This window comes from Scleropages formosus, chromosome 12 (genome assembly GCF_900964775.1).
Source record: "Scleropages formosus chromosome 12, fSclFor1.1, whole genome shotgun sequence".
Classification (NCBI taxonomy): Eukaryota; Metazoa; Chordata; class Actinopteri; order Osteoglossiformes; family Osteoglossidae; genus Scleropages; species Scleropages formosus.
Window position 1 is genome coordinate 12,782,883 of NC_041817.1, and position 14,162 is coordinate 12,797,044.

Here is a 14,162-nt window from a genome sequence, read left to right on the forward strand (position 1 = left end):
GAGTAGCCACTGCACTGACTCAAATCAGTTTTTTTATTTTTTTTAAAAAAAAAAAAAAAAAAAAAAAAGGCTACAGCCTGCTGGGTAGGCTATGTGGGCAGAGTGTAGCAGCTGTGGCTGTCACCTTGTAATAGCAAACCCTAAATGCTCACAGTAGAAAAGTAGAATATGAAGTAGCTAAAATAATCCCACAGTTCCCAGGTCAACTGGCACAACACTTAGTACTTTTTCAATGATTTTCACCACTTATATTACTCCCTTCAAATTTGATGTTACATTTAGAAATTAAAACTTTTTTTATAGACAAATGAATTTTAAACACCTGTAGTGCACAAACATTTGAAACCACAATAGCAAGTCCTTTTGTCAGCCTTTTGTGTGGTACAGGGTAAGTGCATCATTTCATACAAGGTGCCCGTTCTTAAGAGCAGTATTCACACACCCACAGAGATGAATGAAACCACTTGTCAAACAGCCAGAAGGCATTGGACAGCTTCAGTCATAGTGAAGGCTCTTGAAGTTGAAGCGCTTTCTGTCTGTGAAGCCAGTTATCTAGAGAGAGGAATCAACCAAAGACACAAAAATTAACTGATACCCAAAATACTGCTGTCCAAAATTAAATAGGACAGCAAAAAAATTGATCAACAAACAAAATGGTTTAACCAACCTGATTTGACTCTTTTGTAAAGTATCTCTTTTCTATTACCTGAGGAAAAAAAAAAAAGTTCAGTTTGGTCACACAAAAGCATGAGAACAGCCTTGATCATGAGTATAAATGTACAGAAATCAGTGTAGTTTACTTTCAGAATCTGAAATCATCCTTCAACCCCTCAGTACTTATACTGTTCTCATATGGTTGCGAACAGTGGCAGTGCTGAGTGCTTTTCCTAGTCATGATACCTGAAATGGAATATCTACCAGCTATGTTCACAGGAAAGTGGTACCACTTTACCTTATCAAAGAACCTGCTCAACTTCACTGCATTTGATGAGCCAGCTGCTAAGTACCGTGGATTGGTGCAGTCCTGCAAATGGGTAACATTCACTTTTGTTGGAAGTTTGATAATTAAAAAAAATCCAAATGCTGATGATCCCTCCACATGAAAGATGATACCAGAAATAACACTTCAGGGGAAAGATGTAGGAATGCCGTTGAACACACCAGATTGATCTCCTCAGCATTGAAATCCTCAGACAAGAAAGCAGTCCTGGTCAAGACTTCATTGCGCTTGTTCTCGGGAATCTGGTCAAACTTGGTTCCAATCATCAGTAGAGGCACTGGATTCTCTGCAAACTGTTCTCTGTCATAATCACTGGAGGAACAGGAAAGACAGGCACAGCCAAGAAGCATGAGGACAGAAATTAAGACTGTTTCAACAAGAAAGTCAGTCATTAACCTAGTAAATCATGGAAATTAAGCACATACCCATTGGTGACTATAACTCCAGTTGGAGACGAGTCTTTATTTAGAGCTTCCAGGGTCCACCGGTACAAATTCTGTGATGACTTCTTGTTCGTCAAATCATGTACTAAAATAATGCCTGAGATACACAGATGGGCACCAATTAATCAGACCACCTGTACCAGAAGTGTGCTTAAGAAGCAGCAGGCCGCATAGTGGACATGACTATACTGTATTGTAATCTGAAGGTTTCTGGTTCAAATCCCACTTCTGCTGTAGTACCTTGTCAAGGTACTTATCCTGTATCTTATTTTAAGCGGCCTTGGACAAGAATTTTAGCTCCGAAAAGGTTAATAATAATGAAAAATAAAAACTCCTGGTGTGGTTACCATTGACCGAGTGGTAGAAAACAGCTCTAGTGCTTTTCACACTGCTGGCACTGCCAACTGATCCTCCAACATCCCACAATTCAATGTAGTAGGTCTTCTCCTCAGGTGTACCTTCTTTGTAATCATGGACCTGTGAGATGTGAGAGTCTGTCATCTCTTCAGTCATGACATTTTGCTTATTATATATAAAAAAGTGAACAGACAAATACTGAAAATACACACTAACAACTGGCTAGTCATGATTATTCTTACACGAACGTCCACAGAGCAGCCCACTGTCCACGAAGGGTTTCCCAGCACCTGATTCTGACACAATAAGTGAACGAGAGAGGACTTTCCAACACCTACAACAACAGAACATAACAACAAAATATTTCTACTACATGTTTGGGGAAGTAAAACAAAAAATGGCCATGATACACAGTAGCAGAGACCAGGCAGCAGTAAACACAAAACAGGTATCAACGTCCACCCAGGTTACCTAGGCGCCAACAGCAACTATTCTAATATTTTTGCTGAAACGGACTTGACTGAAATTGTCCCTGGCTACACTGAATTTGTAAGTCGTGGGTTATTTGTCATCACATTCACCTGAATCTCCCAGCACCAGCACCTTCACTCTATCCAGCGACGCCATTTTCTACGGGTTTCCAAACCCCGGAAGTACATCACTCCGCAATGTGACGTATTAATATTGCGCCGCCGCTGGACAAAGCGCCAATCTCAAAAACTAGGCATCACATACACATGCAACATTTTTGCTAACAAAAACCTTGTTTTCCTTAAAGAATCTTAACAGTACATGAAGACTATTAAAGAGTGTACAAATAAGAAAGCCACGAAAAGTCAAATGATAGTACTATTGTAAAGGTTTTTATGCACTATACAAGGTAATAGTGACTCGTAATTTATTTCTATTATATATTTACTTATTTATACATTTAACCCCTGGCTTGGTTTAGTTGTTCTGTGTAAATGTTCTTGTATTGTGAGTTGTTGAATTGTTAATATAATATTTAAAAAAAAATCTCAAAACTAGGAGACACACAGAGAACTGACTGACGTAATTGTCGTTAACGTTACGGTAAAACGGTAGGACGTAAACTTGGTTCACGTCTTCGTTCACGCCGTATGAAGCGCCAGAACGTTTTCTTTTTCAAACTGGTCACACACAGTTTCTGAACCGCTTGTCCCATATGGCGTCGCGGGGAGCCGGAGCCTACCCGGCAACACAGGGCGTAAGGCCGGTGTTTAATTAATGGCTACTTTTGACGTCCATCAAAGGTTCGTATCGTTACGTTTTTATCGTACGCTCCTTGTAATTGGTTTGTCACAAAGTGAGTTAATTCTTACTCACACTTTTATTGGACATTGACTTTTTCCGGTATATTACGATAGCCAATCAAAATGCAATGTTTTCTGACGACAGCTTCCGGTATGTTCCGGTATGTTTTCCCTGTGAAGAGGAAGCGCGAGAGGTTGCACAGCCATCGTGAGCAGCTGGAGGTAAGTGTACTGCAGAAGACGGGCGGTAGGAACTTTTTTCTGCTCTCTACTGCCGCTTATTTTCGCGTAAAGCTATCGTTCACGTCACTAAATTGCTGATACAACAGGAATAAATACAGGTACACTAGGACGTGGGATAATTTTATCCACTGCACGGATCATGATTAACAAGCCGGCGTGATCATGATGATGTCAGATGATGATGAAGCAGAAGATTCCAATGAATGGACGGTGCCGGGTGTTGGTTAGTTCTCCAGTTAACCAGTTTTTTTTTTTATAAACCTTTCAAAGTGATCATTTCAGGTGTCTGGTTTTCACCAGAACCTTAGCTTCACAACCAGGTACCTGAGGCTGAATAGCCATACTAGCATAGGTTAGTTGTTACTAGTCTAGAACTGTCGATTAGGATTAGGCCTGTAAAATATATTTAAATCTGTCTTCTATAACTCAGCAGTACTGAGTGTAAACAACTTGAATTCCGTGTAGTTGCTGAAAAATAACCTAGTATATATAGACTTTTCCTCACACTGTACCTTTTGTAGCATGATCATAACTGTGGTCACATTGACTGAGTTTTTCCACACACTGAGTGGATGATATCAAGAGTGACAGTTGTAAGTGTGCATTACCAGGTCAAAACAGTCTTAGAATGTATTAAAAGACTCCCATCCTGGTTATGAATGTTATTTACTGTGATTTAATTAACTGTAGTGATAGTGGTGGATGACAGAGTGCTAAGGTGGGAATGTGGAGGTTTGTGTCTGCTTTTTTTATATTAGGAGTCCATTTTTGGAAAGAGCCCTGAGGTTTTTCTTCCACTGCTGACTGCTTGCTGTCTGCTGAGATAGCTCTAAGTTCCGCTTCCCCGAAGATGACGGAGCCTGAACTGCTGACGGAGGTGCCCGCTGCCTTGAAGCGGCTGGCCAAGCAGGTGGTGCGGGGCTTCTATGGTGTGGAGCACGCGCTCGCCCTGGACATCCTGATTCGCAACCCATGCGTGCGTGAGGAGGACATGCTGGAGCTGCTGAAGTTTGATCGCAAGCAACTGCGTTCTGTGCTCAACACACTTAAGGGTGACAAGTTTGTTAAGTGTCGCTTGCGTGTGGAGACTGCTCCTGATGGCAAGGCCACCAGGCACAACTATTACTTCATTAATTACCGCATGCTGGTGAATGTGGTCAAGTACAAGTTGGACCACATGCGTCGACGCATTGAGACTGATGAGAGGGACTCCACCAACCGTGCTTCATTTCGTTGCCCTTGCTGTTTCAGTACCTTCACAGACCTGGAGGCCAACCAACTTTTTGATCCTATGACAGGTGAGGCCACTGCTGCCAGCACTGTCTTGCTGTGTTGCCAGAGGTGGGGCACTTTCTCCAGCATGTCTCCATTAACCAAAGTCATGGTGGTAGCCTAACTGAATCAGCCGTTTTGTCTTTTTTGTTTAAAAACATTGTGGAAAATATTTTGGTGACACGCTCTAGTCATACTTGTAATTATACAGGTGTAGACCAGCAAATGTTGATGCTGGTACAACATGGGTAGGCTGCACAAATCAAACAGAGCCTTGTCTGTAACGTGAACCCCATAAGGCCTTCTTCGATTGGATCCCATCACTCCTTCGTGTGGCATTTGGGCTGCACCATGTTTTTCTATTAACTGACTGAATGCTGCCTTTTCTTCTTGACTCTCCTATAAACATTGACAGTTTGCACTTGATAGAAAGCCCTGGCTGTTTTCTTATTTTGTTATGGATAAGTTTTTAGCTTATTCTTAAAACTTTTAATGTCAGCTTCATTGACTCCTTTTATCTGTTTTGAGGATCTCCTGTTTTTTTTGCACATAATTTCATACACATTTCAGACAAAGAGCGTGATATTGTTCTGATTTAAATGCTGTTTTGCTGTCAGGTTTCCCTTTTTGCAGGCAGATCAAAGCCCCCCAAGGGGACAGTCTCCAGAGGCACAGGGCTGTTATCTACACAGTCTGAACACAGCTAGTTGCTGTAACAACATGATTAATTTTTCAGCTGAAAAGTCTGTTACAGTCACACACACACACACACACACACATTTTCAGAACCGCTTGTCCCTTACGGGGTCACGGGGAACCGGAGCCTACCCGGGAACACAGGGGCGTAAGGCCAGAGGGGGAGGGAACACACCCAGGACGGGACGCCAGTCCGTCGCAAGGCACCCCAAGCGGGACTTGAACCCCAGACCCACTAGACAGCAGGACTGTGGTCCAACCCACTGCGCCACCGCACCCCCGGTCCTGTTACAGTCATTTAATAGAAAATCATGGCTTGAAAAATGCAATTTACATTTAGTAATTTAGCAGTTGCTTTTCTCCAAAGTAATGTAAAATTTGGACAATTAAAAGAAAGTGCATTACATCAATGGTGGGAGAGATCTGGATGCAGACACCTGGTTCTAGAGTACAGTTAAATTTGTTGCATACCACCATATGAACCAGTATAATACATCACATGAGTAACTGCATAAAGATTTCTCCATTATTCAACAAATTATTAAATTACTAGACATGAACACACATTTCTCATACACATATGAGATTTGGCGGGGGGAGTGAGCCTAAAAGAGGTGAGTTTTGAGACCTTCCTTAAATATAGTGAGGCGGGGTGATTATTTCACTACATTGGAGCCAGAACCAAAAACCTTTGTGCTTTTGATTTCCGACCTCTTGCGCGTGGGACCAAGCGGGCAGAGGTGGACGAACATAGCAATCTGGTTGAGGTGTAGCGGGTGATCAGGTCTTGTGGATATCGGACAGATCTATTAATGGTTTTGTACGCTGTAATCAGGGCCTTGAATTTGATCTGGCAGCTATAGGAAATGGGTGCAAGGAGACAAGGAGAGATGATGCATGGGAACGGTTCAGCAGGTTAAACAACTCGTCCAGTAGCTTTCTGTATCAGCTGGAGAGGTTTGATGGCAGACACCACCATCCAGACAAGAGGAAGTTGCAGTGGTCCAGACAAGATATTACCATGGCCCGGACAAGGAGCGGCATGGAGCTTGTTATGAGATGGGGGGGGGGGAGATTCTGTGGATGTTATGCAGGATCTACCTGCAGGACCAGGTTATGGCTGTGGCTGTAAAATACTCTATTCCTAATTGTCATACAAAGTTTAAACACTAGGTGGAAGTGCAGCTCTTAAGAAAGTGATGTGTGTGATGTGGGGTCTATTTGACTACAACTACGTAATGCCTGGGTTCAAATCAATGCAGTACAACTAGTGGACTAACAGTTAAAACTAAGTGTAACATACAGTATGTCATACTCTGGAGTATAGGAGGCAGTGCAGATCACATCCGTGTGTCTATCTAGTCCTTATAGATGAGCATCACGCAGACCTGTTTCAGTAGTAGAGGGTTTATCAAGGAGTTCGAGCTGCTGTGATTTGTACCATTTATATCCTAAATTAGCATGTATAGTGGTTACAAACATCTGTCGTGTGGTTGTCCAGATTAGTATTGCGGTTACAGTGGTCACAACAGTGTGAGCTGTCTTTTAGGATGTAGTATTCCTATACACCATGCACGCCCATGTTCCAGTGTGCTGTGCTTTGTGCCACATGTTTTATTCTGGGTGACGTACCATGTATAATTCATCTGCCTTGAGCTTCTCATTTTTCTTGGGTTCCTAAGCAGAGAAGGAGGCTTTAGTATTTGCCCTAACTAATGCAGCAGGTGATGTGACTGATGGCAGACTGTCTTCTGTCACAGACAGAAAGGGTAATTTTTTTACAAAAAGGCTGTGTTTTCCTACCAATCAAGTTATTTTGTTATGTTGCTGGGATTCATTTGTTAATAAATTGTTGAATTTTTTTTTGTCTGTCTTTAAATTGACCAGAGACTCTAAGGTGCATCCAATTAAAAAAAAAAAAAAAAAGAAAAAATAAAAGCTGAATATGTCTGCATACTTTTCAATTTTTTTCCATTTTTTCATGGCCCATATTATCAACATTTTTCCATTACTGCTTATGGGGAAAAAAATGGTGCCTCTATTAGAAACATTTTCAGTCTGTATTAGTGTGGTACAGCAAAAACCATTCGTACAAGAAAATCAATTGGTGGTATTACTCAGGGTAAGGTAAGGGTAAACGTTGTTGACTTATTTGACTCCTGGCGATCACTTGAGTGGGGTGTTCCCCCCCCCCGTGGTGGGGAGAATACAGAAATGGTTCAGCTGTGCCTGGTTCCATGCATGTCTTTGGCTTATGAACATAATCCCTACATGGAAACCCTGTACATCTTATGGTGTAGCCTGCACCCAAATGCGCAGCTGGGATGTTAATGATACTCTCACTGTCATCATGTTGGCAGGATCCTGTCAAATCAAGACTAGCGTTGTGCATCTCAAAACTTTCTTCCCCAGTCCCGTGAGCCTGGACCACAACTACAATAGTGCTGGCAAGTGCTTATAGGCTTCACTGTGTCTGACAAGAAAAGAACAGGTGGCAGGAGAGCATTGGTGGGACAAAGGCAGCTCCGGGGCAAGAGCCCTGGAGAATATATAGGCCTTGCGGCTAACAGCTCTGATTAATGAGTTTATTGACTGAGAAAAGGGGGAGTTATAGATTTATTTGTGCTTATTCATTTGTCTTTCCTAGTGGTCAGGCCTATTTCCAAATAACGTGCTGCATAATGACGTCACTCCATTCTGCAGCCTGGGAGGGTGTGATTTTTGCGCTGGTGTTCATCTGCCCTTTTCTGTGAACACATTTGTCTATATACATCTATAAAAATGTTTGTGCTGTCATTGACTGACAAACAGTACAGGTATACTTGCTGTTGACATGTGCCTTAGGGCTGCGTATGGGTTCGAAGACTTCATCTGCTGGTGGTTCAGGGTGAGAAAGTCTTTGTTCTCTCTCCTGGTAGGGGTTGCATTTTAAGACCCAGTCAATGCTGCTGTGAAAGGAGTGAGTCCTCGCCAGTACCTTGGGAATAGGGCTGCCTTTTCAAAGCAGAGCTCTGGGCAGGGAGAATGGGGATCATTCAGGCTTTCAGTCGATGGCCTGACTGGCAGCTGCTATTGAGCACAGGTTGATGTGCTTGCGGAGCTGGTGACGAGATTAAAAAAGCCGATGTTTGATTGAATTGCTTTGTCATTGCGGCTAGGGAAATTTTGCTGTACTGTCCTGGTGGGGTTTAAAAGTAGTGGTGTGGATGTGAGCTTTGTGTGCATTTACTCATGCCTCCTGACAGCTGTAACAGTTATTTAAAAAGATGAATTGATGTGTGCACAGGTGAAGGTGGATGGACAGGTGTGCTGATAAAGGTTAACCAGCAGAAGAACCTTGATGCTACGCAAACTTCAAAAATATTTATGCTTCTTACGATGGGGAAAGTGTTAACATCAAGGACTAGAGAGGGAGTAGGTGCACTTTCAGTGACAAAATGTGCCAGCTAGGTGGAATAGAATTCAGCTTGGCAGTTTCCAAATGGAGTTGTCTGCCAAAGAAAAACATGATTTCATGGTGAAAAATATTTCAAGTAGGCATTGTAGTTGCTTAGAGAAGATGTAATAAACTATGATGCAAACCTGACAGAGATGCAGTGGCAAGAAATGTAAAAGCTTTTTTGCATTTGAAAATCCACAAATATGTATTATACCCTAATGATGTGACTCCCTGGACAGGCTCTGAAGGAAATATTTAGTTGTTGCAGCTAAAAGTTCACAAACTTACTGACTTTGAAGGAAGAGCTACTTTTTACCATACAGGTGTTTGGTCTATTGCTGTCATTATTAAATAAAGTATTTGTTTACTTGTGTTTTCTGTAACATTTGGTTGAAGAAGTGATTAAGCTGGAAGGCATTTTGTGGTGAAAAAAGAAAAAAACACCCCTTTTTAATATTCTACATTTTTTGCAGCTTTTGACTTCCAGGGGGTGTCCCCCCCCCACCAGATTTTATACTAGCTAATAATTTTTGTTTGCTGGTGTTATTTGTCAAATTTTGTTGTGAAGTTCACAAAATTTAAGAACAACAAAGATTTCTAGTTTTATCCACTGTGGCTTTTCTCATTCACAAATGGCTTGATGTTCATAGTTTGTGTGCGTGCGCACTTGCGCTGTATGACTATCGGCAGTGAAACTGTGTATTGTCACTAATCTATCTTGTCTTCTAATAAAGTGAAATGTGCAGAAATGTACTTTTAATGAAATTGAGGCCTTCTGGGGGCGAAACCTCTGCTGGAATCCATCTTGACCCTGTGCTACTCCACTCCACAGGAGACCCTTGGTTTTATCGTTCATCGCTTTGTTAATCTGGTGTGCAGTGCTGTACTTGACCCTTTATGCTCAGTGGAACATGGTTCTTTTTGGAGGTTGAGGCAGCGGGTGGTGTAGTGGTTACAGGTACTGCCTCTGGACTTGGAGGTCATAAAATTTAATCTCACATCCTGCTGTAGTACCCCTGAGCAAGGTATGTAATCTGAATTGCTCCAGTAAAAATGACCTGACTGTGTAAATAGGTAAATCATTGTAAGCATAACATTTTACGTTGCTTTAAAGAAAAGTGAGCAAGTGTAGTCTAACTCAGTCTAACCACTATACCATCTGCTGCCGGTTATGTATTTTTACTTTCAGAAGAGGTTCTAAGACCTTTATCACATCTCTGGCGGTGAAGGTTGTGTCACACCTCTTGTGCCCTGTTGCGTGATAGCATTTTTGGAAGTTTGTTAGATACATAAAGGTGGCATTCCAAAGACCCTTAATTTATATTTATTGTGATGGTTGCATAAGTTATATATGAACTTCATTGGTAATTGTCCTCTTCCTCTTATCCCCTCTCTCACTGCCTGTACAAGGACCACCATTGTGTTTCAGTGACATGGAGCTACAAAAGCACAATGTGCTGGAAGATGTTCCTGCATCCTATTTTGATTTTTTTTTAATGTTTATATTTTTTGCTGGTTAAATTTTATCCATTATTTTATGTATTTGCATTTTTGTGTTATTTTGTGTACTTCTTGAACTTTTTTTGAAGGTTTGTGAGAACCATCCTCACTTCCTGTCAAATACCTGTCATGTTTCATAGCCATTTCTTTCAGACTATATTGATTGTTTGGCTCTGTGGCTGTAGGCTGGTTTTCATAACTCAGCTAAACAGAATCGATAGTCCATTTCCTTTGGCTTTTGTGGCACCGCAAGGGGTTGGATCTATAGCATTGGGCTGCAGGATATCAGGTGCTGCCTGTCCGCTTTGGTGTTGGGCTGCTCTTGTCCAGGGTCTCTCAGTGTTGCTGTAGGACATTGGGTGTACTGAGTGCCTGTGAACCATTTTCCTAAACTGCAGATCTTCATCCTATGTATCAAAGACAAAAATAATATCCAGTAGATCTATTCCTGACTTATTGTAAACCTTACTAACTTTCCTTTTAACCAGTTGAATTGATTTACTGATGCATACAAGCTGCAAATGCTGGATATCTTGCTTAAGGTTGACACAACACCTTCTATAAATACCATTAGGAGGGTGGCAAGTTCTGCAGTACTATTAATCCAGTCCACTGCAGGAAACGTCTTCATAATTTGTGTGTATATATTGTGGATTAAAGGTGTGCTGTAGCACTAGTTTTGTTAACAAACTTAACAATGTTAAGTTGTGTTATGTAGGGCTGTTAATTGTGACGTGTAATTGTCGATCATTCTCCTCAAACTGATTCAGAAGCTGTCTCCCCTCCAGACACTTTCCGTTGCACATTCTGCCAGACGGAAGTGGAGGAAGACGAGTCAGCGGTGCCGAAGAAGGACGCGCGGACACTGGTTGCTCGTTTCAATGAACAGATTGAGCCCATCTACGTACTGCTGCGCGAGACGGAAGATATTAATTTGTCTCATGAGCTGTTGGAACCAGAGCCTGCTGAAATCCCTGCACTAAAGCAGAAGTAAGGCCCGCCAGCATCCCCTGTGGAATCTCGTTGTACAACTGTGGATAGTAATAGACAGTTGAGAAGAGTTCTTCTATCATCTTATACACACATTATCAGAAATGTTTGATTTCTTATGTTGTACATGTGTACTTTACTGCTGTCTTTCTACAGTCGTCAGGCTGTTGCACATGCTATGGGTGGATCAGCCGGTGCAGCTGGGTCAGGTGGGCCACATCGGGAGGCCTGGTCTACAAAGGGTTCGACGTATGCTGACCTGTACACGCAGAATGTGGTAATCAGCGTGGAGGAACAGGAGGAACCCCGGCGGTTGGCAGCTGAGGGCAAGGCGCCTAAGGAACGTCCTGTGTGGCTGACGGAAAGTACCGTGCAGGGAGCCTATAGCGAACCAGATCACCTTCACAACCGTAAGCCCACTGCCTTCCTGTCCCTGTATCTCTGGGTTCTGTCTAAGAGTAGCAGATGCTTCTTCCTGGTATCCCCTTCTTCTAATGTGTCCTTATTGCCTGTGAAAAAGATGACTGTGGCATATCTGGCCTGTGTGTGTATCCAAAACAAAGTGCGGTGTCTATTACTGACTTGAGTGAGCTGTGTAAGTTCCATGCTGCTCCCCTAAACTGACCTGTGCACTGCTGTCCATTCTTCAGCTACCGAGGACATGGCTGGACTCCGGGAGGGTGAGGCAGGCCGTGACGTGCAGTTTGATGAGAATGAGGAGGTCATGCGGGCCCTGCTGATCCACGAGAAGAGGGGTGTGGGTGGAGCTGTGGCAGTGGGAGGGGCTGTGGCTGGCATGCGCCCCTCTATGACCAATGCCAGCGACTCGGAGAGTGACACCAGTGAATCGGATGAGGACTCCCCACCGCGGCCTCAGCCCCATCCCACAGCACATGTCCAGGGGGAGGATGATGAGGATGATGATGAGGACTTTGAGGAGGTGGGGGAGGATGAACACATGGTCCTGGTTGCTGGCAGGCCATTCTCCTACCGTGAGGTGAGCCAGCGCCCGGAGCTGGTGGAGCAAATGAGCGCGCAGGAGAAGGAGGCCTACATTAAAATGGGCCAGGACCTTTTCCAGGACATGTACTTTTGAAACCACTTTGTTTGTGAAAACATGTTGTTTCTTCCTGTCCCTCAGGTTGTTCATACTTCCTGTCCATCTTGTTGTGGAGGGCAGAATCAGAATATCTCACAACTTCTCTGTAGTTTGCTTCCACACTAAGGTTGACTATTTTTAGCTGACTGCTTTTCACAAGTGTAGTAAATGTCACCCTGTTCATATTTAATGCTTTTCTTTTTTATTTTGTGTAAAGGTCTCTGCTACTCAGGCAGTCTTTTTTTCAATGAATTTACTTAGCCTCTGAATATTAGAGGAAGTTGCTGAAGGTGCTAAGGGGTTAACTCATCCAAGTTCTGTATAATGCTCCAGAACATCGTCTTTTTTTTCCAGAGGCCTGTTGGACTTGTGCCTCCTCTGAGCCAGCCATCAGTCCTCGTGCTCATAGCAAGTATTTGACCTTTCTCGGGATCACTCTGTCTTGCAGCATAGCAGTGGTCACCAATTGAAGAGCAATTTGCGCTCATTTGAAGCTGCTGCCCCAGACAAGTGGGCAAAGTGTAATAACCAAACACTGTCTTTGTTGGATCTGCTTAAGCCTCAGCTTATCTAGGTTTTGTCATGCTGTAGCTCATTCAGGACTCTCAGCCTTCCAAGGCTTGTCCCAGCCATCTTTACCCCAGGCAGATTTTTGAAATGGTTCTCTCTCTTGAAAGTAGAAGGAATGAATGAATTGTATTAATTCAGCGGTTGTCACTGTAGCCTCCAGGCCTGCTTCTGCATGAGGAAGAGCTAAAGGTTATGGCAGCACTGTCATGCTGACTTTAGGTCCACCAGAATTTCACATGCCCCAATCCAGAGGCCATCAGTTTATAAGGTACAGGACAACACGGAATACTTGTATAAAATTTCCTCTTACATATACAGTGTTTTACAGAACACAAAAATTGTACTTTAGAGTTGGAACATATTTAAGGTAAGCATATACTAAGTGTTAACTTTTATTGTTATAAATTGGATGTCTTGTTCTGTTGGTATAATTTGTGATTTGCAGCAGCTAATTTTAATGTCTACACACATCTGGATGATCTGATCTCCTGAAGCGGGATTGGGGGACTGGTCATCTGAAGGAACGGATCTTACAAACAATAAATGTATGCGCTTCCAGTGCTCTTAGTACCTCAGTGCATTTCTACCCCTCTGTTATAAAGCCTTGGAAGTGCACAAAACTGTTTCTGTTTATTTCTTGTAAGGAATCTAATGTATCTCAACTACATGGTTTAATTCTGCACTGATTACGGCAAAGTGGATTTCTACATACTGTTGTAACTTTTCCACTTACATGTAATCTTCCATCAAGCACGACCCTAGAAGCTTTCATTGTAGTATATGCAGTTTTCTCTACTTTTGGGTTTCTATTTTGTAGTCATACTCTGCAATCTTCCATACAGGTAGGGCAAGCACTGTGTGTTCTTGAAATAAGCAAGGATGTAGCTTTTATCTAGAGAAAGGCAGGTCGTGAGACTTGGATGTGATAGCAGCTGTTTAGACGGTGCACTTATGCTTTTCCTTTCTATGGTGGATGTCCTTTGGCTCTTGTGGTGAGAATTGTGTTTTGAAGCAGACTAACCCCTCTTTTCAGTGGCGGATGTTACGTATGGAAGCCTTCGCATTGCTTCACAAGGTATGATTGATCCTGGGACAAGACTGGCAGGGAGGGCAAAGGGGGATGGTGCTGGGGGCTCGCCCTGGCAGGGTCTCCGCAGGCCCTCCCTCCCACCTGTAGGCGTTGGTGCACAGTGGGAGGTGTGGGTGGGGGGCGTGAGCCTGGAAACTGAAGAAGGAATTATTTAACAGGAGAGGCATTAAAAGCGGCCCCCACGGTGTG

At 42.9% G+C, this 14,162-nt stretch overlaps 2 protein-coding genes across 3 annotated transcripts; one reads left to right on the top strand and one right to left on the bottom strand.

Annotated features, from left to right (window-relative positions):
* Positions 1 to 50: 50 nt before the first annotated feature.
* Positions 51 to 2,443, bottom strand: rabl3 (RAB, member of RAS oncogene family-like 3). Its single transcript, XM_018757462.2, has 8 exons — positions 2,382 to 2,443; positions 2,043 to 2,134; positions 1,791 to 1,920; positions 1,426 to 1,540; positions 1,162 to 1,312; positions 953 to 1,024; positions 668 to 706; positions 51 to 552 (listed from the first exon to the last, which is right to left on the bottom strand). The coding sequence occupies exons 1-8, from the start codon at positions 2,425 to 2,427 to the stop codon at positions 496 to 498; spliced, it is 702 nt and encodes a 233-aa protein (XP_018612978.1). The 5' UTR covers positions 2,428 to 2,443; the 3' UTR covers positions 51 to 495.
* A 786-nt stretch (positions 2,444 to 3,229) lies between these two features.
* Positions 3,230 to 13,634, top strand: gtf2e1 (general transcription factor IIE, polypeptide 1, alpha). 2 transcript variants are annotated; one of them, XM_018757679.2, is made up of 5 exons: positions 3,230 to 3,296; positions 4,076 to 4,615; positions 11,013 to 11,214; positions 11,371 to 11,624; positions 11,865 to 13,634. In XM_018757679.2, exons 2-5 carry the CDS (start codon positions 4,168 to 4,170, stop codon positions 12,308 to 12,310), a joined length of 1,350 nt encoding a protein of 449 aa, XP_018613195.1. In that variant the 5' UTR covers positions 3,230 to 3,296; positions 4,076 to 4,167; the 3' UTR covers positions 12,311 to 13,634. The 2 variants fall into 2 exon arrangements, with proteins under 2 accessions (XP_018613195.1, XP_018613186.1); XM_018757670.2 differs by having other exon boundaries at positions 3,232 to 3,540.
* Positions 13,635 to 14,162: the final 528 nt, after the last annotated feature.